We start from the raw sequence: 23,912 nt of genomic DNA, 5'->3' as shown, positions 1-23,912 counted from the left end.
CAAATGCATTCGCTGGAACCTGTCGCGTTTTAATGTTTAATAATACATAACTTCTCAGCAGTCTTAAAAAAGTCCGTTTTGAGTAAATGGTAAACAATCCCATGAATTACAATATTTTTTTTAATTAACATCGATTCACAGCTTCCCTACAGCTTATAAATGAAGAAGACTGTGAATGCCTCCTTTTCATTCATTCATTATCATTTAAAAAACTTTCGTTTTCAGGATCGCCTCGTTATTCACTGACAAAAACATTCTATATGTATGAAGTTATGATATAAAGAAAAGCTTAGAGCAACAATTTCTTTTTGATCAAATTACTTAATTTGCTACAAAAACACCTTAAAAATATATCCACCAAACAAATTCAAAATCCAAACCTACATGTAGTAGTAGCATTAATATTTTTTTTCATTTCATTTCTTCTAATATTGGTTATAAAGATGTAAACCTGTTCATACCAATTTCTCAATTATGGGTCAAAAAAAAAAATAGAATTTTAACTGCAAATGAATTTTCTTTTTCTGAGGTAAAATCTGCGTAATGTTTGTAGAGTTTGTTTATACAAAATAAATATTATACATACACAAAAAATATAGTTCCTAGTCCTCAGCAAATTAAACAAAACACCGATAAAGCACAAGATTTAACATACCTTCAAGAGTTTAATGTTTTAAAAACACGATTCAATGACATAATAATGTTAATAATTACTTAAAAATCATCACAATATTCACAATGTTTCTCTACCTTATACTGTAAATTGTCTTCCCTTTTATTCAGGAATAGCAATTTCTCTCCATACAATGACACACAACACATGCAGATAATTGCATGCTATAAATGAAGTCTGTAATGGGGTGACCACTGTAATTTGATAATCTAGCAGGTGCCCCTCAGGGTTTCCAGATCCTCAGTAGGCCGTCCTCTGAGTAAGTGGCGATCAAGTTCTGATGAGGATGATGGCTAATACCTATCACATCTTTCTCATGAACCTAAAAAATTCCATAAAAAAAAAATTAGCTAATGATACATTGACCCTTTAGTTAGAAGGATAACTAATACTAAAACAAATCAAAATCTTCTATAAAATGTCAAAGGTATGGGGCAATTTCTATCTTATTTTGAAGAGCTAATAATTGAAATTTAGTTCTCTCAGACTATGTTGAAATATCTTCCAGTAATTCACTTAATCATGTTATACTCAAGTGTATGGAAAGATGAGGAATTGTCAAATAACTGGGAAAATTTGTTCAACCTCCTTTAACTTCAATTCTTGAATATTCATTTTAGAATCATTTTTGTAATAACAAAGAACATTGCTCTTTATGACAGAACAAATGCACTGCTAAGAATTATTTCATATAAAACAATGAACAAAGAGTCATTTTACTCTACATTGTTGGCCACTATTCATTCAGGACTTACCGTCAGGGTTCTTTCTAGTTTGCCAGTGGTGACACTGAAACAGTAGAGCACCAGGTCCTCCCCCACGCAGTAGATCCACTCGCCCCGGGGGGACAGGACAGCACACACAAAGTCCCCACCCTCTCTCTTACCACTGGAGAAACTCCTCACAATCTACAGCAGTCAATAATAAGAGGTGAAGGAAAAATGATGATATTAAAACACAAAGAGTGAAGGATACTTCTTTCTCTTGTATAATTGACAGTCTACTACAATATTGTGTCATGAGAAACAATTTGTACATGCCAATTTTAATTTAATATGTCTTTTTTAAAATTAAAATCTGAAGAATGACCCTAGTTTTTTATAATTTAATTAATGTGTATCTTCATTTTTAAAAAATATTTTTCTTATAAAATATGAAAGGACTTTGCTGCAAAAATTTTATGAAAATGGTTATGTTACCTGTCCCTGCATGTTCATGATGACGATGGTGTTTGACCTGTTACACACTATGAACTGCTCCGTCTGTCGGGGTAGGGGGTGTACACTGTGTACCGTGATGTCCATACCAGAGGTACCGCCCAGGGACTTAAACGTGTTCTGACATTCCGTGGTTTTTAGGTTCCACACCTTTACTGTTCCATCAGAACTGGCACTGTAATGTAAACAGATATGTCAAATCAACAAAATATAAATGTATTGAGGTATTTCATTTTCTCTAACAGTTTTCCTGATGTATGATATCTATATGTATGTCAAAAATGGTGCTGTAATGGGGAACTCCAAACAAAGTGGTCCAGATCAAAAGAATCTAGTACTGTCCGAAACTGTGCATTATAATTAGACTTTCCACGATTCTCTTTAATAGGAATCAAATATATTGTTACAAACTATGGTTTTGAATACTGAAGATGAAAAGTAAAAGATGTAAAGAATGTTTTCAGAATGTTAAGAAGTACAGGCCTATGTACCTTAATATATGATGCCCATCTTGGGTGAAAACAGCATCGTTAACAAAAGAAGTGTGTCCTCTGAATTCTTTTAAAGTTTTTCCTGATTTCAATCCATGGATTCTACAAAAAAAAATGTCAAAACTTTAAACTGCTCAACGGTTAAATGCATGTGATTTCCAACTAATGATTGTGGCTAGAATACCATGCTATGACACATTACAGAATGTAATGCAATGACTACCTGATGGTTTGGTCAAAAGAAGCGCTGAGTAGCTGGCTGTTATCTTTGGAGAAGTTCACTGAAGTAATTCCCTTGTTATGTGCTTTATCAAACTTCCTCAAACATTGTCCTGTTAGGATTTTCCAGACCTGCATGACAAATGAGAAGTTCATTAACAAATACTATATTAAGTGAACCTTTTTTTGAACTAGCACAGACAATAACATACAAATTTACACTAAGTCTCTGTCTCACTTATTACTGCTAGTTTATGCAAATTATACCTTTTGTTGAAAGTAATTGGACATTAACTCGCAAAGAATAATTTCATTTCTTGTAAATCAGGAATTAATAAATTCATAATATATAATGCAGTTAGAGGAAACCCTGTAAATATTGTTCCTTTTAATTATTAAAGTTTTATGAATTGTCTTTTTACTTTGATTTTTCCATCCTGTGCTCCAGTGGCCAGCATTTCTGAATCTTTACTAAAACACATACACAGCACAGCATCATCCATCATCATGAAGTTGTCCTTGTTAAAAAAAATCAAGACACTGAAATCATCACAAGTTCATAGATTTTATTCTTGTATCCTACATTTCACTCTTATAATTAACATATAACACAGTAGTATATTCTCACTATATAACTCTATATAGAAGAATAGTCAATAATTGTAATATTAGCTTGTCTGAAAAATATTGACCGGTCAATATTTTTTTAATATTGACCGGCTAGGAATAATATCTAGAGAGTATTCCCTCTTTTTCAATTAATCGCTACTGATTTGTTGATTCGAAAACGATGACGTAAATAACTCTTTGCGACTCCAAAACAGGGTGACGTCATAATAGACAGCCAGTCAAGGCATGTAAACAAAGGACACGCAATGCGATGGTTTGCTATCATAACAGAAATATAAGGATTTACGAATTACTGCGAAGTAAAATTAGGTAGAACATCTGTATGTTAATTCTTACGGGCGGCGGAATATCACCAGTGACCGTTTGATGCTGAGGATATTTGGAAATGAACTTTGCACATAATTGAATTCATGAATTCTTTGCTGAGCTGAGAAAATTACGGCGATTTCAATTACTTTCATAAACTTTGGTTTGTTTCTTCATATAACAAAATAAATGTTGACTGTGTTTTCGGGCAACGTTGATTCTATTAGCCCCCTCGGGACGAAAATATTGCCCTCTGCTTCAATATTTGGTCCCTCGGGGGCTAATATTATCAATGTTGCCCTCCACCCCAGTCAATATTTGTAAAATATATATGTACACGTACTGTAAAGGGGTTTAAACAAGTAGATACCTGTGCTTGGTATCGCAGATCTTTCCTGATTTTTCCGGTGGTGAAATTCCAGACCTCAACAAACCCGTCCACTGAACCAGTCACCAGGAACTGTCCATCTGGGGAGAACCGGGCACACTCTATGTGGGCCTTCTGTCCAAACTGACAAAAACAACAAAAATTCCATTCTATATAATTCTTTTAAAACTTATTCATTTTGAAGGATTGACCTACAACGAAGTGCATATGCACTGTTTAATTAATGCATCTAAGCTTGTAGGCCTAAAATTAAATCATACAAAGATTATTTTAATTTTTATAATGTTAAAACGACTGTGATTTCAAATTCCACGACGTTTATTCCTTGAGTAAATTGAAAATAATGTCTTCAATGAAATGCTGAAATATTTTTTGTCAAGTACATATCATATGTTACTTTATACAATCCTACATCAATTGTTTTATTGTCAAAACTCCATTAGCATTTCTCCCTCATGAAAGAATTTTTCATTGATTAAACTATTGCGATTGTTATGATTCAATGCATTCTACAGTGTTTACCATTCAATGTTTTCCTTTACAGTTTAATTAACCTGCAGTCCTTTTAAAAATGAATTCCCCTTTACATTTTTACAATGTTACAGTTCTCCAATACACAGCCATTTACCTTTATAGTTTTACTGAGTTGTGTTGGGTATTTCTCTTCCTCTTGTTCTTTGACTGCAGCTTTACCTCTGAACACATCAATAGTTGTACCTACAAGTATTCAATAGTGTTCCTATATTGACACTAAACTACAGTGAATCTGATTTATTTGAGTAAAATTTATCCTTCCTTCAAATATAGATGGTAAATTGCTAATGGAGTTGAAAATTCTTTTAACACTGATGTTTATCAAAGCTTATTTTCATCTGCTAAATTTAATGCTGAATCCTTTTTTACAGCATTTTGTTAGGGTTGAGTCTGACCTGGAGGAAGAAGTCCTTGATGCTGCTGCCATTTCAGGGACTGTCCCAGCAAAGCCAGAAGACGGGAGGGAGGGACAACATTTACCTCCCCTGCCAAGGCTTGAGCTATGGCATTTCTTCTTTTCTCTTTTGTCTGCCCCTCAGGATATGCCTATAAAAAATTCAAGAAATCCAAAGTGATGAAAAAGACTTCAAAATTTAAAACACAAGCAATAGCACCAACAGTCACATTTTGTATTTATTTCTCCATGTACATCATAACAGAAATTTCAGAAAAAAATCATTCATCTCCAAACTAACGTAAAAACACGTTTCTTTTTATGTTTCCATGCAATATGAAAGTAAAAATTTACCTCTCGTGGATCAAAATATGACCTTGCTAACATATTCTCTAAATGTAAGAATCTGTCATTTTGGTTGTGTTTTAACATAATCATGGGGTCTGTCTGTCTGAGGAGTGACCTGGCTGCTCCCAGCTCTCGTAATTCTATCAGCTCCAACACTATCTATAAAACACAAATGGCAAAATCATAGAGACAGTACATAGTGGAACATTTCATACCGAGAAAAACATTTACTGACTTGAAATTAAAAATCAATATTCCAACAAATAACCAGAATCTATATTTTACCTGTTCATACAAGTCAATGAGTTTATTGTCTGGGAGTTTTAGGGTCTGTATGGCTTGTAGCACTGTGTCCCAGTGTCCGCTGTTGATATCACCAATGAAGCCATCAACAGAATCCACGGTATTCAATGAGATTCCCGTCTCTTCTTGTAGAATTGATAGTGTTCGGAGAAGGTTATTCTCCTTCAGGTATTGCTCAATAAGTCGAACAACACTGAAATTTAACAACAAAATCAACATTTTGGTCTAGCACGAAAATAACACATTATTTTGTCAATAATGCTGATTATCCTTTTATCATGAAAGCATGTTTAACACGTCATAACCACATTTTGAGATATTTTAGTATATTCCACTGCATTCTATTTGGAGCAATAGATAAATGAATAAACAATACAGGAAACTGCAGAGATGATGCGTAACGTTATGCATAAAGAAAATGCAAAACTGCTCGAAAACTCATGTTGCAATGTAGCTTTTCATCAATAGCTAACATTGACAGGATAATCCTCAATCAACATAGATAAGGATGCAATAATATAGTGCATAATCAACCTTTAAATATCAACTTACTCTGCTGACTCTATCTCCACCGCCATGCTGAACGATCAATGTTGTGTAGACGCTTTCTTACAAACCGGTGTCCAGGGAGTTCGGTCCCATACTTATTAAGCCTGATACAAAAGGGATTCAGTCTATCTAATTGTTCATTGTTACCTTTAAAAAAATATCCGATGTCTTTGAAATATATAACTGGGTTTTTTTTTTTCGAGTTACGTTACTCGGCGAAAAATCTTTCTAAAAAAATCTGCCAAATAATTGTGTAAACATTTTAAGTTAAGATGACAAGTTAAAATAACTTGCATTACTGCATTACCCGAAACCATTGCCATTTTATTAATGGATAATATAGAGCTGCGTTTAAGATCGTAGGCTAGTAGCTACATGTAGCTTAGCCGCTAGGTCGTAGATATATATCTTATTCTATTAAACGGGTCGCTAGGTCTCTGATTTGAAGTTGGAAATATTCAACTATAAAGACCAATAACATCGGACATAACTTGTTAATTTTAAGACTGAAATTATAATGTTAAAATTTTAAAATTCATTAAAACTTATAGGATGAACAAGATATCACTAAAAAAAATAGATTTCATGTTCCTTACAAAGTGCATGGTAACTATGGTAGCCATCTTGCATTTGATTATTTGCATATAATTTTAGGCTACGAGTATATAAGTTGTGGCTAGGTTAGCTTACCGTTCAACAGCGTAGCTTCTGCGTAGCCCTACGTAGCAGCCACGATCTTAAGCGCAGCCCTATCCAAATATCTATCAATTAACACAATTACCGCGGATTCGAATCAAACACGAATTGTAACGACCAATTTATACGAATCTTATACCGATCGGTGGTTTCGAATATTTTTCATCCCTGCGGTCATTGATTGTTAGACTGTAACTTATATATTATCGCCCATCAGACAGTTCTTCTTTCTATCGACGGTTATCCTTAACTAAGGAGGCTGGATGGTCAAAAAATAAACCGTAAGAAATTTCTTAAAATTTTAGGTATGATTTTTCATGCCATAAGCTATAGTTTTATTGCATTAAATTTATTTATTTTAGCTTTTATTGTCAACTATCCTTTTATACCTTTATCCTAAGCCCCTTTTCTAAAGGATATTAAATTTACATCTAATAGTCTTAAAATGGCCACGATCATCCGACCTCCTATAAAAATCGTAACTACTCGGCCATTTCCGCTGGCGAGAAATAATTTATTTTTCGCCAGCGGAAGTGGCCGAATAGTTACGATTGCTTCAATAAGTGTTCACATGCAAGTGCATGGATAGTACGAGCCCAATATCAAGGTTACTCTCGGTTTCAAGTGTTTTGTATTGTTTCCTGTGGTAAACAGCTGATAAACATTCCAAAAACCACAAAGGGTCGATTTGAAGGACTTTACACTTCCTACAAAACCTGGTCATGTCTGACAAGTTCGACCAAATGTGAATTCACATTCAAAGTCACCGACCTGCGGGCGTGTTACCGTCTTTTATAAATCAAAATTGAAGTCTCAGTAATCACAATTTTACTTTCATTAATTCTTGCACCAAAAATGCATGTGCAGTAATCCTAGGGAAAAAAAGGAAGACCCAGTATGCATATTGAAGGGCCTGGTTTAACCATTATCGAAGGTCAGCAGTGTGTTCGAATAGTCTGGTACCCTTCCACAATTAAGTTCACACACTCTCTCAATGTTCAAAGTGCAAAAACTAATTTTACGAGAATTGTACCTGGCAATTCGTTCGATGTCTCGATTATATCGTTTGATTCTTATTCAGGACAATTATACAGGCGATGTAAGATATGTTTCTGTAATATTCATAGTTGATCATTTGGTCAATATATATTTTTCGTGATTTGATATTGATCCGACTTCAAATCACTAAAACATCTAGAAAAATACACGTAAAAAGGCTGCAACAACATTACCTTATTAAATAATCAAATTGACAAAATATTTATACTAAAAATAAATAAGACTAAAGAAAAGTAAAATATGTATATATATTTTTCAATGAAATATAAAAATGCAATGCAAAAGGACAAACATATTTTGATTGAAATCATGTGTGTACTATTATGTGATCTGACATTTTACTACTGCATTATATAATACAGTGAAGAAAATCAATAATACTGTTTTTTTAATTCTTAAAAGCAAGTCAGTATGCAATATATATCACTGCTAGATCAGTCTTTGGTAGTTTGGTTCACGGTAGAACCCCTCCTTCCTTCTTTAGACATCCTCTCAACATCCGGTTTTGTTTCCAGTTGCAGACTCCTACAACATCCGGTAAACAGAACCCGTATTTGGCGTAGCAGTCGTTCGTGTTGTAAGACCCTGGCCAAATACAGGCCTGGTTCGGATTCAATGATTTGGGGAAGTCACCATCGCACGCATCCCCGCGACAATAATGCACCTGTAAAACAAAAATCAAACCCAATGTTTTAATTGATATATGTTAAATAATGATGACATCACGACATGCTTGAAATATTCTCGAAGGAGACGTGAAACAACACACAATGAATCAATCCAAGACAAATCGTTCCCCAAATGATTAGCCCCCGAGCAGGGTATAATAGAACTGTGTCTTACCGTGCAACCACAGCCTTGTCCATACATGTGTCGGAGTCCCCGTCTTTGGTGAGGCTTCAGACTGAGGTACTCAGGGTTCCACTGGCAATGGTTTGTGAAGAACTCGCCATCACTGACAAACCCTGAAAAAAGTATATAATTGTAATGTCTTTATGATTTCACTATGTTTTCTTATGCCACCAATATCATAAATGGAGTAAATTCTGTAAACTCATCAATTTTCAATGGAAAGTTTTTGCGCTTTCTTTTTTTTTCTTATTTTTTTTTTTTTGTGAGCGTTGCATGTGATTCAACTATAGTCAGATAATTACACTTTCAATTTAAGGATTACTACCTCTAATACAAAACTATATTTAAAAGTATGTCATTTATGGTTAGTGGGAGATACATGTACTAGCATATATAGACTCCGAAGAATCCACACAAATTAATCCACATCATTCGCATGTGTATCACTGTATAGGGGCTTTTAAAAAAAGCAAAAGACTCCTGGATATACATACATAATTTTTATCAACTTTTGACAAGTTTAACTAAATTCTAAAATATGTATTATATAATTTACATGTATATGCTAAACTGAAAAAAATTAATTCTGCATTCTTTCTAATAATTCTTTAAAGTTTAAGTAGTTTTGGCGGTGTAAACTCTCTTATGCCCTAATTGATTATTTTATAGATTAAGTTTTACCTGAAATGACATATTCTTTGTTGAGAGTGAATGTTTCCCCACAGTTCCAAGGAGTACCTGATGTCTTGATGACCAGAGTGTCGCTAGAACCCAGCAGAGATGACCCCTGTACACAGTGAAATCAAAGAATTAGATGATTGACAAGTAAATCCTCAGTTTCAAACAAGGAGACAACGAATTATTATGTTCTTTGGGAAAGGAAAAAGAAAAACAATCAGCTTACGATTAAATGTCTCGATTAATTGTCAGCTAATTATCTGTCAATTTCATACATTTACATATGTATTAGAATTCAAAGAAAAATCATTGACAATCACAAAATCGTCTATGGCTCTACCTTATAGATATCTGTGTTTTTGTATTGCACGGTATAATTCTTCATCAACGGGAATGGAATATCGTCCGCATTGTTCGCAAATTCTAAGTCTTCTCTCACTATTGTTGCTTTAATCACTGTAGAACACAATCAATGGTTATAATTATATTCATGAGAACATATTAAAACTTAACAACAAATAGGCCTTTCCATTGTAACATATGTTAGATATAATACCATATGGTCAAAATGATAGATTTCTGTAAAAGATTAATACTAACTGACACACTGGCTATTACACCGAGAATTACAGATAAATGTGTCACCAACTGTGTGATTCATAAGCCTTCAACGTTTACTCAAAATGTGACGCTTAACGAAGCTTTAAAGGGACCCATCATACTCCGATGAAATTGTCTAAAAATCTTAGAATGTACCTGAATATCACACTTTCTTTTTAGATGTATTTTAAAAAAACACCCCTTTAAAAAGTTTTATGTAAACGAAAAAAAAACTTTTCAAATAGTACTCACCGAAATCAGCTGAGCAGAATTTGTTCTGGGGGTGAGTGATATCACACATACAGCTGTGTGCGGACCTCACACAGAGAACGGTCAACACCACGAATAGATTGAAGTTGTATTGCTGCATCTTCTCTTGAACAGGAGTAAGGACAGTCTATATAAAGTGGTTTCTAGAGATGTTCACTGAAAAGTCACACTATACATAAAAGGGTGTTCGAAAAAATGCAAAGATTCATGTACCGAAATAGCATTAAACGAACGCGCTGATCAATACCGACAACTTACCTATAATGTTGGACCAGAGCCTTATCGTGTTAATAAAACATCTGCTGAGGAATTCGGATGCCAACACTTCTTTTATACAAATTGACCCTCTACTCAAGATTTCCGTTTTCTCCACTTGAACAACACATCATCGGATATTTTCTTCTCTAGTTGTTTTTTAAGGGGTTGGGGGGGGGGGGGGGGTCAGTAGCACAAACGTCACCCGCTGAAGTATAAATGTTTTTACAAATATGTATTGTTACACTACCAATGCATACTCTGAGTAACTTATCTGCATGCGTAGTATATGATTAGGATACAAAATACTATACGTTAGTGTGCGCATTTTCTGCATACTGACTGCATTTTTTTGTTATGACAGAGTGCATATGGTGCATACAGTGCACATTGTGTTCTACTGTTCCACTTCAACAATTAAGTCTGTTAAATGAAATCATGACCGTAATCTGTATTTTAAGCTAAATTGAGATCGAACTCACCTTAGTCTAACTAAAATAAAACCGCGGTTCAACCAGCGCAAAGACTCTGGTCAAGGTAGTTAAAGATGCATGGCGGAGGAAAGCGAAACCTCCATTTAGCTTTTGTTAATCAGCATAATATATGCTTTCTCTTAAATTTTAGCAAACACGCACAGAGAATTCAATGCATAAATGTGGTAATGTCCTTCCTTTTTAATGTACAATAAAACTATCAGTATAGTAATTGATAGAGTATCTTTCTCATTATTTTAACCTGACATCGACCAATGTGCGTTCGAACACGGACATGCGTACACTAGGTTTTCCGTTTTCCTATCTACCATGGTCCAAATCTAATAAGGGGGATGTCCGGCCATATTGGACATTTAAGGGCCAAAATGTTAACATTCTTTGAACTGGCTTGCTTCTGCCAAAAACTGACCAATACTGTTTTCAAAAGATAAATAGCAATAAAGAACAGGGGCGTACAAGGCATTGCAAATCCCCCACTCGGAGCAATGAAGACGAAATAATTTCAATTCAAGTTAGAATATTAATTTTTGACTTGTATGCATTGTTTTCATTATAAATTTCACGATGGAAATCAATATTGTGCTTTCATTCTATAAACACGACAGGTATTGGTTTCCAAATTAAGCTTCACATCGTTTTTTGCCGAAATCTTGGATCATTCACTGTTTTTATTTGCAAAATTAGGTATGAATGGGTCCTGACTCCATTCTAAGTACTTCTATTTTAAGAATAAGTTTATTTTGAATTTTATTATTGATTTATTAAAATGGTATCTAGACCCATAATGGGTCAAAATTGTGATTTTCACCAAAAACGTTTTACTTTATTAATTATTATCGAAGAGTTAAATTTATTCACCCGTGCTCTTATGTGTCAATGTAGCTCACTGTGATAGGCGGAGGCTCGTAGTCTACCCTTCTCTATGGAGAGGGTGTTCGAATCGTATAGACGGCATTTTATTTTAAATTCATTTGCCTTTAAGTAAAACGTGTTTTGCTTTTTTTTATGAGAAAAATATCTAATACCATTTATATAATGACAACAATTACGTAATGTTCATGTTCTGTACATACATGTACAATGTCTGATAAAAATAGCACTAGCACAGATATGAAATCATGTTGTAATGCTTAGAAAGCATCAAATAAAACAAAGGAGATAAGTACCAAGTACATGTATTATCATATATTATTTATTTGTCAGAGAAGGCAGTTCTACATTATACATGTACTGATGCACAGTTTCAAATGTAAAGATTTTTCATATGTTCATATGCCATTTCAAAATCCTGGATACGGGGGGATTTGTTATGCCTTGTACGCTCTTATCCTTTGAGGTTTTACATGTTTTTGTATGAAAGTTATGCACACAAGAACAGAACAATGGCTTTTGTTATAACTGCTCATCTGCAAACTTTAAATTGACAATATAAAGATCTGGAAAAAATATAAAAGTGGGTTATTGGTGTCGATCCACTCTACAACCATACATGTATGCTGAGAAAAAGTTTTGAAGCTTGCCCATTTAAGTTGTAGCTACATATATGTATGTCTAAGAAAAAGGCATTTGGACTTGCACGCATGCACACCCAAATAGAATCATAATTATCTATTTTACTAAACAGTATCTTTATACAGAGCACTTCGCTTAGGAGATGTTTGTGATATATTCTAAAATGAAATGTATATGAAAACAAGGGTTGTGTCCTGTTTTTGTTTACGTTGGTTAAATATACTGGATACAGTTTTCAGCAAATTTTTTCTATTTGCTGTGATAGTTTGCTATCCAACAAATAAACAGTTTCTAGTGTTTGTGACATTTAATCTTTCAAACCTGTTTTTTCCTATTCAGCAAATAGTACGTAAACAACAACATAGCCTGAAGTTTGTTTACAAAACAAAGAATTGTGAGCTAAGTTACTCAATTATAACTCAATGTCTTAGACTGGAAATACCCCCAAATGAAACCAAAGAAGGTAAAATATCAAAAATTAATAAATGAAATTTAAACTTGTTCAGCCCTTATCGTGACCATGTTCCCACTTGGAACTATAATGTAAATACAAAATAAAGAATGATGAGGTCAAGGTCTTAGGGAAGGTCAAAGTAGATGAGTAATGATCTTGCTATATGTTGAATTTCTTCTCTCCAATTTTGAAAAAAATGACACTGGCTATTATGGCGAAGCCCAGCTCGATCACCGCAGTAGGTGAATTGCTCTTTTTAATACGTTTCTTTGTTCAGGCTAGTAACAGATCGTTTTTATCTAGCAGCGTGGGAATAAAAATGTTGTAGTATATCGCAAAGAAGATAGCTTAATATGCACTCTATTTTGTTAGTGCGCCGAAAATATGCATACATCAACTTTCTGTATTTGTGGTATTCACAAGTGTCTACTCGTATGCATTGCTACCACAACAACGCCAGTAAAAAATATGACGACATTCAAACGTTGACGTAAACTAACCCATATCTTTGTCAAGTTATTACATAATAACAACTGCAGTTGGTGTAGTTTAAACTATAAATTAATATCGTACGATTTTGTTTTTAATCTCTAAGTGTTTTGAGAGTGTGAGAACGGAACCCTTGAGTAGGAGGGTCGTGTATATAATTATTCTTGACATAAGAATTCCACAGTCATACGCTCTACTATATACGACGACAGGGACCTTGTCGGTAATTATTCAGATTCAACGTGTTCGTTCCATTGCTCTTTGGTATCCTTATCTTTTGGTCGTTTCGAACACTCTAGAGGGCCCTAGAACACACAGTGTGACGTTCACAAAGTTAGCTTATTCGACTGCGATTACCCCCAGGAGACGATGAGGCAGTACAACTTCCTTCTATTCCTGGTGTTGACCGTTCTCTGTGTGAGGTCCGCTCACAGCTGTATGTGTGATTTCACCCACCCCCAGAACAATTTCTGCTCAGCTGATTTCGGTGAGTAAACAATCCTTTTCATGTTTTTTTTTTCAAAAAATATAGTAACCAATAAGCCTATACAATCATGTAAAATAACTGTGTCAAATGATCAATTTAACATCATTAACTGTAAAGCTCAAGTCTCTTATTTTGATGTAGACTTTTAATTTTCACGGTTATGTTGTGTGGGTGTTTAATCTCCATATTACATGTAGTATGTATTTGTTGTTAAGTTTGAAGTCTTGTTGATGACGCATATTTCTTTTCGAGTGTCTTCCTCTCACCAATTGAATAGAGGAACATAACCAGTTATTGTGAAATGTTTTATATGTCTTTATTGTAAATTGACGAATTGAAAAAAAGGACAACTTAAAAGGGCTTATTTGATATGTTACGGTAACACATACCTCTTTCAGCGAAAATGTGCTAACAAAATATTTTTTTCAAAAAGAACAATAGTTATACTATATAGACAAAAACTCCGCATACCATATAAGTCCTTCATATATTAGAAGGACGTCTAACAGAAGAAAGTGACAATTGACGAGAAAATAAAAATGTTATAACGTTTGATGTGTTTTGATGTTGAATTTTTTTCACGTCATTTTGACGTTACCAATATTATCATAACGCCAATAGCGTGCGCGACGTCATAACATTATCGTGTTCCAATATTCTCTAAGAGATGAAACAACGAAAAGTGATCTGCTCCGCTGAAATATAAAAAGCCTTGCCACCATCTTTCGTTACTGTATGCATATGTATGTGTAAGGATTTTGCCATCTATGTTTTTAGTTATCAAAGCAACAATAGTGAAAGAAGAACTGAAGTTTGGGGACGAGTCAATGGGTATTCCATTCCCACTGCAGAAAAACTACACAGTGCAATTCAAGAAGAGAGACATATTCAAGGTATATATTAGTAGTCACATAATGCGTCTTCTCGTTAAGTAAACTTTCTTTTTCTTGTACAGTTTGCAATTGTCTTTTTGTTATTGGCCTCGATTTCCCTTGAAGTCTGATCGAAAAATAAATGGAATTTATGATAAAGGAATTTTAGAAAATTTAAGCTGATTTTTCACTAGTCATTATGCGGTAGTGTACTGTATAGCATTTTATTGTTTATTGTTTGAAATCAGATTGAAATTATTTGATTTGTAACAATTAAGAGAGATAGATGGTTCTTGGCATTTTTAGACCATATATATATCTTCTCCAGATAAAGAGCTCTGTAAGAGTAATAGAAAGATTTCAAATTTCAAATCTAAAATATTTGATTTTTTTTTCTTTATCAAATAATAGTTTATGGTCAAAAATATGATTTGTTCAAAATTTAACGCAATTCTGGTGGTTAAGTTGTTGACCAATCAGCCTCTAAGTATGAATTGTATGTAAATGTTTGATTTCACTGCGTACAGGGGTCATCTCTGCTGGGTTCTAGCGACACTCTGGTCATCAAGACTTCCGGTACTCCGTGGAACTGTGGGGAAACATTCACTCTCAACAAAGAGTATGTCATTTCAGGTATTGGAAATTAAGTTAGAACATTTTCGCCGCGAACCCGATCATAATGTTTCTCGTTCTGTAAACAGGGAAATATTTGTTCCTGTATTATTTTCGCCCTCCGTGTCATTAGGCGAATTTTAAACTGGACAGAATCAAAACAATTTTTTATCTACTTTGTTTATTAAAAAGAGTATATACAAATATTTTCCAATTGTCTGCGCTAATTCAAGACAGGGCGAAACCGTTTGCAAGTGTAGAAGGGTGAAGAAACCCCAAGGCGAAATAGCCTTGTATATTTAAACAACGAAATCATTGTAATGAAATATTTCTTTAATTTTTTCAACTTCGTTATTTCCTACGTACGTGATGTTATCATCTACATTTTGATTGACTGGTTAATAATAAGGTGATGTTTTTGTTGATTAGGTTTTGTCAGTGACGGCGAGTTCTTTACCAATAATTGTCAGTGGAACCCCGAGTACCTGACCCTAGAGCCCCACCAGAGGCGGGGGATCCGGTACATGTACGAACAGGGCTGTAACTGCACGGTAAGTCTTGCACGAATCTAGAAGGGGTCGGGGGTCTGTAACCCCCACTCACCAACTCACCCTTTAGAAAAGCATTATATTCACGTACACATTGTAAATTTATCAAAAAAATACATCGGACCTCCCAGCAAACTCAGTAATCTCTCGGACCCCCCTCCCTTGGAATTTTTTTTTTATTAATTGCGCATGTAAGACACATTTCAACATGCGCTCCTTTCCAAAATCACCTACTTTTGGTGTTTTGATGACTTTGTTATTTGTAAAACACTGACTGTTTCCTCTTTTGTTTCCAGATTCACCATTGCCGTGGTGAGAACTGCGACTTCCCCCAGTCATTGAATCCGGACCAGACCTGTATATGGCCAGGGTCTTACAACACGAACGACTGCTACGCTAAATACGGGTTCTGTTTACCGGATATTTTCGGAGTCTGCTACTGGAAACAAAACCGGATGTTGGGAGGATGTCTACAGAGGGAAGGAGGGGTTCTACCGTGAACCAAACCAGCTGGCAAAGATCGTCACATAGACTTGTTTTGAAAAACGTCATGTTTTCACTTAAAGTATCATGTATAATCATCAAATTGTTTGTTGTCAATTTATATTTGTATATACAAAGATATTTGTTTGAACATATTTATATAATCATGATGATATAAATCAGTTCAAACGCAAGTTCTAACAACTTAATTACTAGTTTTTACAAGTTCTGTACAAATATATTTGTTCTCTAGTGGTTTGATCCCTCATCAATTCAAAAAGATGTTGAATGTTTTTCAGTTTATACGTTAGTGCTGTGTTTCTGACACGTTTCTTTTCTTTTTTTTAAAATTTCGATGAGAACGGTAGCTCTCCTGTGATGAATACTGTTTAGAATAAGAACGCGTAGAATGATTTGTGTATATATGTAATGCATCATTTTTTTAAAATAAATATTATAAATATGAAAAGTATCATTATAATATTTATCAACTTCTGAATTCACTTGTTCGGAAACGGGTTTCATTAACTGCAGAGGAGACAGAACAATAAATCTCACTCAAACCGACTAAAAACTCATATTTACATTTTCCAGTGTCTGTTTATAATAACACTTCGAATCGATTGCAGAAAATTATATAAATACATGTTTAAGTAATAAGAAATCAATATTTGAATATTATGGGGTGATCAAATACGGTCGGCTTGATCAAGTCTATCATGACGCCCTTCCGGTTTTTTTGGATTTGATCACCTCACTACACTCAGGGACTTATATATAAATGGCCTGTGGATTATTTTGCTTTTCTTGAATGTTGACATAATTTATTTTGCATAATATAGGAGGCAGAAACATGCCTTCAAATACAAGATTACCGCTTCAAGATTTTGTTCTTGTCCAATCGACGAACTTCTATAATAGCATTGAAATGAAAAATTTAAAATCCAGCTCTCTCTTAGCTTAATTATCTACGTAACATTTGTATTGATGATACGATATATTACGTACTTTTATTCACATGAAGCCCAACTGGACAAATTCCAAATAGGATTTATTTTAGACTTTAAACTAATAGAAAACCTCCTGCAAAAATTCCCAAGTGTGATAGCAATATGCTCATTTTTTTTTAACATACCACTTCTTCTAGGCGAAGTGCTCTGTATAAAGTTGATTTATGTGGGAAAATATTCAGATTTGAAATTTTCTGTACTAAATAATAGTTTACGGTCAAAAATGTCATGTTTAAAATATGAAGTGACTTAGTCAAATCGGATGTGTAATTTGTTTACAATTTAGCATCCTTAAATTTAGCCAGCTCAAAATTGTGACCATGCCTCTTTAGGTCGACTTTAGTTTTTCATTGCTCATGTTTTTGTTCAATTTAGTAAAATACAGTGTAGATATTATATCATTTAAGAAATTGCTCCGGTTTTCATAACGTCATGATGATAAAATGAAGCTTTGTTTAGGAGTACGTTACAAGAAATGGCATCAAATGTGTACGCCTTGGATATTCTACACACAGAATAATAATACCTTTCGGGTTAATTAAATGGTTGATTTTCTAAAAAATTTGCAGATTTACTACTAGAGTTGATGTATATTACATATGGTTGAAAAAAAAAAATCTCGACTTTTGTAAATTTTACGCAAAATTCGGCCTCCTCCTTAAACAACGAAATGTTTATAAGGGATTCTTGCTTGTATGAAAGTACCACACATCGCAAAAATTTTGCAAAACCTGCATCAATTACCTAATGATAGGTAAAATTAAAATCACAATGGTTATTGTCAATCAGTATGTTAACACAAGAAAACGTCAATTCTTGAACCATACATACAAGTATATGGTAAGTTAAATTGAAAGTCCAAGCAGTTCTATGTTTAAGGGACTGGATGGTCAACAAACCCAACCAGATCTACCATAAAAAAATGTAATCTGAATATGTTTGGCAAACTATAATTTTGTAAATGAAGAATTAAATTATTTTGGCTTTAAAATTTGAACATTATCCTATATCTTTATACAGAACTTTTCACCTTAAACAATAAAATGCTTTCTTTGGTGATTCATGCGGGATATGAAGGTAGAGCGACACTTCAAGAAAAATTACATAACTAGTGTTAGCGGCTTAATATGTTAATTTTTTTTGGCAATGGTCGCTACCTTCGTAACCCGCATGAATCATCAAAGAAAGCATTTTATTGTTTAAAATTACATCTTTCTTTTAACTAATTAATAAATTGATCATTCAAAGTAAGTAAAATTTACTAAATTACTGTTAATGTACATAAGTACGTTAGCTAAAGGAAACAGCCAAATCGTTCCCTGTGAATGGTGACATATATCAAATAACGGAAGCATGAGGGACCCATGTAGATTGCAGGTCTGTACCTCCTGGTTTAAAAAATTAGATTTTTCAAACCACGAGCTACAGACCTGCAGCTAATAGAATATTATGGGGAAAAAATAACAAAATCCAATTATTCAATAATATTATGGTTCTTTTAATATTAATAATTATTATAAAAAGGTTATGCATAATGCAAATACAAAAATCATACAATGGGTTTTTTTTTGTTTCAAAATAATGACCACAAATGAATTAGAGATGGGTAGAGGGGGGAAGTTTTTCACTCATATCAGTAAGTGGCTCAAAATGACACAACATGTAGCTGAAACAGACAACAAAGACAACACACAGTGACAACCTGGCAAGGAGCCAAACCGAAAGCCTTGATAAACCCTGTTGTCAACACGAGTAAGATTTTCTACTGAGTGCTCAAGAACCGAGAAGAGTCGTCACATAACATGGATGTGGATTTGTTAATGTTGAAAATTTCTATCTTACAATGAATGCAGGGTAGAACCCCAAAAAATGAAATACCGGTAAGTAGATGAAAGAACAAACATGGACTCTATTTTACCAGTTCAGTAAAGAAAAATATGGAAATTAGAATAATCAAGGGTGAAATTTAAAAAAACAAAATAGCCAGTCCTCAAAAACCCCCAAATTTGATATGAAAACCATGTATAAAAAGAAAATGTACACAAAACATAAGGGAGAAAAATATCCCTAGTTAACATCTTTTTTGATTTGCAGTAACACATATTTGGATTTGCGACATGATGATGCTATCACTTGAAACATACAGCTACGATAACAAGGCAAAAATATTCCTTAAATTATTCGATAAATGGGATATTCAAATCTGGATAAAAACAACAAAGTGCATAATTATAAAGATAGCTGCTTGATACACATATCATATTATCAATAACCTGAACAGGGTTCTGTACTCACTACCTGCAAACAGAACATAGGCTTTGATTCCTTGTTAAGACACCGAAATATTGTGGATTAGTTATTGCTGAGCCCCCCCCCCCAAAAAAAATAATCCCTCCTTTTTACATATAATATTAACTGTAGAAATAAATAAATTGTGTACATCTTTTTATCACTGAGATAATTTTCAGAAATTCCTATACACTTACTTTCCTACAAATGTGCATTTGTTTTTAAAATATTAGTGAGTTATACTATATAACATGTAGTACATGCTGAGTACATGTACCTTTGTAGTGGCTGGTTCTACTAACACTAACACTAAACCTGCTGCCACTCAGTGCAATTCTACACTACAAACCGTACACTAGTGTACACAGGTTTTTAATATAAATCATGTGAAGATTACAAATTAAAATTCATTTCTACTTTCACTAATTTTTTTTATGACTAGTCTCTCTATCCCCCCTTTTGACCAACCCCATCATAATTCTCTCTGAATCTTTTCTTCAAGTAATAAGTCTGATACACAGTATTTGAATTTTTAAGTTTTGTTAACTCTGGTGTGGAGCTAGTTCTCACATGTATACATATCTACACATGTACATGTATGCTATCTTGGACATACTCCACATGTGCATCTTTTCTCTGTTGAACTATGTTGTAAATACTGATTAAATGTAGGTAGCATCAGTTAAAATATAAAAAATACATGTAAAAGATATATCTTCAATTTAAAAAATAACCTTCATGTGTTTTAAAGGTTGATAGCCATATTTATTACAGGAAACAAACACTGGTATTCTTAATTTTTCAAAGTTTCTTTGACAGTTTGCTAAACGTGCTATACTTAATCAGATTATTCATAACAGAAATCTGATAGATTTATAATTTCCCAATTTCAAAGTAGTACCCAACTATGTGAAAGAAAACCACTTATGGGAGAAAAAAAGGTCCATTTGTTGTGTCTTCATTGAAAAAAATATATATACCCAGTTGAAGGAGTACCCAGCCTGCACAAGGCCATTTTTCTGTTCAACAGTCTAATGCCACTGTATGCCTGGTACCGTACGTTACAAACAATACATGTAATTAATAACTGATCAGTATTTGGAAAGAAAAATGGGGCACATTTAAATCACAGTACACATACAACTTTATGAACAACACTTATTACAACCTTGACTATTCGTAGGTAAAAAGTAGGCATCATTTAATACCATGGGCTACAATTATTTTAAGCATAGCTTTTGTAGCAAAGTAATAAAATGGGAACAAATACAGAGTTCTCTCTGCATATAAACTAAAATAAGCTGTATATAAAAGACAGAAAAGCGTAGCTACGAGATCTACAAATTTGGCACGCCACAACCTTAACACCCAACAGAAAAATCTGAACGAGGGTTTAATAGGTCCACATTCAAAACAAAAATCACTTCATACACATTTCGTTCCCCTCTCAAGCTGTAACTGCCTTAAAAATTTAGACTATAATGTAAAAACAGAAAAATCAAATAACAACCTATCTTTGGTGTATCATATATCATTCATAATGCACTTTTGAAGCACAGTTTGTGATTCTTAAATCAAATATTTCCTATGAATTTTATACTTGTCAATTTCTTCTTTAAAATATAAATTATTTTTAAAACTTCTATCTGTATACACTATCAGCATAGCTCACTTGCACACAGACTAGATGAAAATGGAGTGTATTACTACACACAAGTTTTACAAATGCTTTGGAACACATTAGTGGCGCAAAGGCCCAAACTGATAAAGGGGGTGATATCAAAATACAACTCGCAGAGCATAGTCACTAATAGGGGGTGATATCAAAATACAACTGGCAGAGCAAAGTCACTAATAGGGGGGTGATATCAAAATACAACTGGCAGAGCATAATCAATCTTGCAGCATTACATGCAAGCTCTGATACATGTACATACACAGCAGCAAGAGATACACAGGTTTATACTGAACAGTAAATGTAAATGATAAAATGTTATGGATATTAAATACAACCTTAGCCATAATTAAAACAGTGTAAATTATATATACTAATATATTCCAAAATCATTTCAAATTCCTTACCAATCTTACAGTCTGTTGAGAATTCTGAATATACAGGTCCTTCTTTACCCAAAATTAAAACACCTGAGACATAATGAGTAAGTCTACAAGATATTCCTAACAATTAACTTTTTCCTAGATTATCCTAGATTTGAGAATTGATGACATTTCAGTATATTCTGATGTCTACAAAATAGTTCTAAACACCTAGACAATCTCGATAGCTGATATTCATTTTGTGTCACTACAAAGTTCCAGTTTACAATGTACTGAGGAGAAAAAAAAATACTCAGATTAGCCATCTTTTTAACTAAAGTGGCAGTAATATCACCAATTATTAAAGTACATAAAAACAAAGTCAACAGGAACATCGACGGACCATCACAACAACCAACTAAATGTCAGCAAAGTTACAACACCTCTTGTAGTCTGAACAACTCCCTGTATTCACACAACCTTTCAATATATAAGTTAAAAATACATGTATCAATCACAGTTCTTGACCTCCATTTTTGGAACAGGTCAAGTGGAAATCCTGTGTCCTTGAGAGAAACTTTTAGATCCTCCCCTTTTTTTCTGCAGCATTCTTTATGCACCAGTATCAGAGAATGGGTTTTATGGTAAAAATGATTCATGTTCCGATACAAGTCCTCCACAGTATCATTTCGTCTTGCCATTTACGCCGATGAGCTCACAATCAATTGATGATGTTGGCACATTTTGCACATTGTTTATAACATACACATTAGCTACGGTATGATTGATCTATTATGGGATCTTCGAATCTAACTTCATAGACACATACTACAAAAGCATCCTTGATAAAATGAGCTAGATGTCAGGAATTATCCTAATTAAATACTGGGAAGCCTATGATTATGACACATAGAAATGGACTACCCAATGGGTCATTTCACAAATCATTTCCATGGCGATCCTGCACCGCACTGGGAGCACCACCTTGTTATCAGATTGTGGTCTCCACTCGGGCCTGGAGATTCGGACTGCGTGGCAGGGTGCCGTTTTTCTTGGCGGAAGAAGATCGCAGGTGGAGGTGGTGTGACAGAGAAGCGGTCTCTCTTTCGAACTGTTCTTGAATGTAGCTGTTCATGGCCAGGAATATATACAGGTAATCCTCGGGACTGCCGATGATCCCCGGGCGCTTCTTGTGGTACAGTTTACACAGGTGGTACACGTCGATTGTCTTGTCGTGGTTCAGTTGGTCCAACAGAGAGGACAGGATACAGAACCGAGCCCCCTCCACCCCACCAAACCTGTCAACATTACACAGAACAGTGCTACAGGTCTATCTAGACAGCATATTAACATGAAATTAATAAAAATTCTTAAACAGATGTGCATGATATAAGTTAAACATTTTGACTTATTTACTACTCTAATTTTAATAGCGTTCATTATGAAAAGTGATTGAAAATAAAATATACTCCTTCTTTGACAAATACAACACCAGTGTTTTGCTCTCTCTCTCCTCTCTCTCTCTCCTCTCTCTCTCTCTCTCTCTCTCTTTCTTGTTGGAAATATAATGTTTGATCAATGCTTTTTGTGATCCCTGTAACCCGAGCCTACAGGAATCATCGTGTATCTTTACCTGTCCACTACAATGATGGGGCCACCATCTTTCTGGGCCTGCAGCTCCTTGACCCGCTCCACAAGATCAAATGCTTTGAACTCGGGCATGTCTGCAGGGGGCCAGTCTGGGCAGGAAATTATTCGGGTCACCAGAACATAATCATCCTAAATGAAAGTAAAATGAAAATATTGCTGATTTGAAATTGTTACATTTGTATATGCTACATGTATAATGCAGATTTGTGTCACTGAATTTAAATAAAAATATTTCGCATTCATTAGTGATAATGCTTCAACAAAGCAGCAAAGAAGGTTAAAATATAAGATCTTATAATACTCTTCTGCAATACAAAGTACAGAATGATGTAAATCTGCCTAGTAAGTTATTGTGACAAATACTGTTATACATGTTTACACAGTTCATGTATTCCATGTATTATAATCATTGTATTTTACATCTAAACTTTAATTGTAAATTCATAATTTTATAAATGTTAATCCCCATTTACCCATCTATAAACCTTCAACTAAGGTTAAAACAAGCACAGC

The 23,912-nt window shown here is 34.1% G+C and overlaps 4 protein-coding genes across 10 annotated transcripts in view; 1 reads left to right on the top strand and 3 right to left on the bottom strand.

Annotated features, from left to right (window-relative positions):
• Window positions 1-652: 652 nt before the first annotated feature.
• LOC105323690 (WD40 repeat-containing protein SMU1) lies at window positions 653-6,215 on the bottom strand. The gene is made up of 12 exons (XM_011422767.4): window positions 6,056-6,215; window positions 5,486-5,696; window positions 5,207-5,359; window positions 4,854-5,004; window positions 4,553-4,641; window positions 3,907-4,047; window positions 3,023-3,118; window positions 2,605-2,732; window positions 2,382-2,483; window positions 1,873-2,065; window positions 1,429-1,581; window positions 653-995 (listed from the first exon to the last, which is right to left on the bottom strand). The coding sequence occupies exons 1-12, from the start codon at window positions 6,079-6,081 to the stop codon at window positions 897-899; spliced, it is 1,542 nt and encodes a 513-aa protein (XP_011421069.1). The 5' UTR covers window positions 6,082-6,215; the 3' UTR covers window positions 653-896.
• A 1,822-nt stretch (window positions 6,216-8,037) lies between these two features.
• LOC105323677 (metalloproteinase inhibitor 3-like) lies at window positions 8,038-10,607 on the bottom strand. Of its 3 annotated transcripts, none has more exons than XM_011422747.4 (6): window positions 10,466-10,607; window positions 10,190-10,363; window positions 9,678-9,793; window positions 9,341-9,446; window positions 8,651-8,772; window positions 8,042-8,471 (listed from the first exon to the last, which is right to left on the bottom strand). In XM_011422747.4, the coding sequence occupies exons 2-6, from the start codon at window positions 10,305-10,307 to the stop codon at window positions 8,262-8,264; spliced, it is 672 nt and encodes a 223-aa protein (XP_011421049.3). In that variant the 5' UTR covers window positions 10,308-10,363; window positions 10,466-10,607; the 3' UTR covers window positions 8,042-8,261. The 3 variants fall into 3 exon arrangements, with proteins under 3 accessions (NP_001292268.1, XP_011421049.3, XP_034304383.2); XM_034448492.2 differs by having other exon boundaries at window positions 10,190-10,334; window positions 10,466-10,563; NM_001305339.1 differs by lacking the exon at window positions 10,466-10,607 and having other exon boundaries at window positions 8,038-8,471; window positions 10,190-10,455.
• Window positions 10,608-13,614: 3,007 nt separating this feature from the next.
• LOC105323667 (metalloproteinase inhibitor 2-like) lies at window positions 13,615-16,882 on the top strand. Its single transcript, NM_001305336.1, is given in 5 exon segments — window positions 13,615-13,898; window positions 14,676-14,791; window positions 15,298-15,403; window positions 15,812-15,933; window positions 16,227-16,882. Coding segments are annotated over 5 exon segments (666 nt in total). The 5' UTR covers window positions 13,615-13,780; the 3' UTR covers window positions 16,431-16,882.
• Window positions 16,883-18,897: 2,015 nt separating this feature from the next.
• The window catches only part of LOC105323609 (tyrosine-protein phosphatase 99A), a 33,418-nt gene continuing 28,403 nt past the window's right edge, over window positions 18,898-23,912 (bottom strand). For all 5 annotated transcript variants that reach the window (XM_011422680.4, XM_066081473.1, XM_066081474.1 and 2 more), the window contains 2 exons: window positions 23,383-23,528; window positions 18,898-23,047 (listed from right to left, as the gene is read on the bottom strand). In XM_011422680.4, the coding sequence (XP_011420982.3) occupies window positions 22,741-23,047; window positions 23,383-23,528 (453 nt within the window). In that variant the 3' untranslated portion in view covers window positions 18,898-22,740. The remainder of the gene's footprint in view (window positions 23,048-23,382; window positions 23,529-23,912) is intronic.

Source organism: Magallana gigas, chromosome 4, assembly GCF_963853765.1.
Source record: "Magallana gigas chromosome 4, xbMagGiga1.1, whole genome shotgun sequence".
Classification (NCBI taxonomy): Eukaryota; Metazoa; Mollusca; class Bivalvia; order Ostreida; family Ostreidae; genus Magallana; species Magallana gigas.
This window is presented reverse-complemented; position numbering and strand designations above follow the sequence as displayed.

Bases quoted from the DNA above. Each gene is read 5' to 3' on its own strand.
- LOC105323690 (XM_011422767.4), bottom strand. From the start codon at position 6,081: ATGGCGGTGGAGATAGAGTCAGCAGA. The intron at 2,733-3,022 runs GTAAAAAGACAA...TTTGTCATGCAG, and splicing joins CACAGGATGGAAAAATCAAA to GTCTGGAAAATCCTAACAGG. The intron at 1,582-1,872 runs GTAACATAACCA...TGACTGCTGTAG, and splicing joins TCATGAACATGCAGGGACAG to ATTGTGAGGAGTTTCTCCAG.
- LOC105323677 (XM_011422747.4), bottom strand. From the start codon at position 10,307: ATGCAGCAATACAACTTCAATCTATTCGTGGTGTTGACCGTTCTCTGT. The intron at 8,773-9,340 runs GTAAAACTTAAT...TACTTTTTTCAG, and splicing joins CAAAGAATATGTCATTTCAG to GGTTTGTCAGTGATGGCGAG. The intron at 8,472-8,650 runs GTAAGACACAGT...TTTGTTTTACAG, and splicing joins GACAAGGCTGTGGTTGCACG to GTGCATTATTGTCGCGGGGA.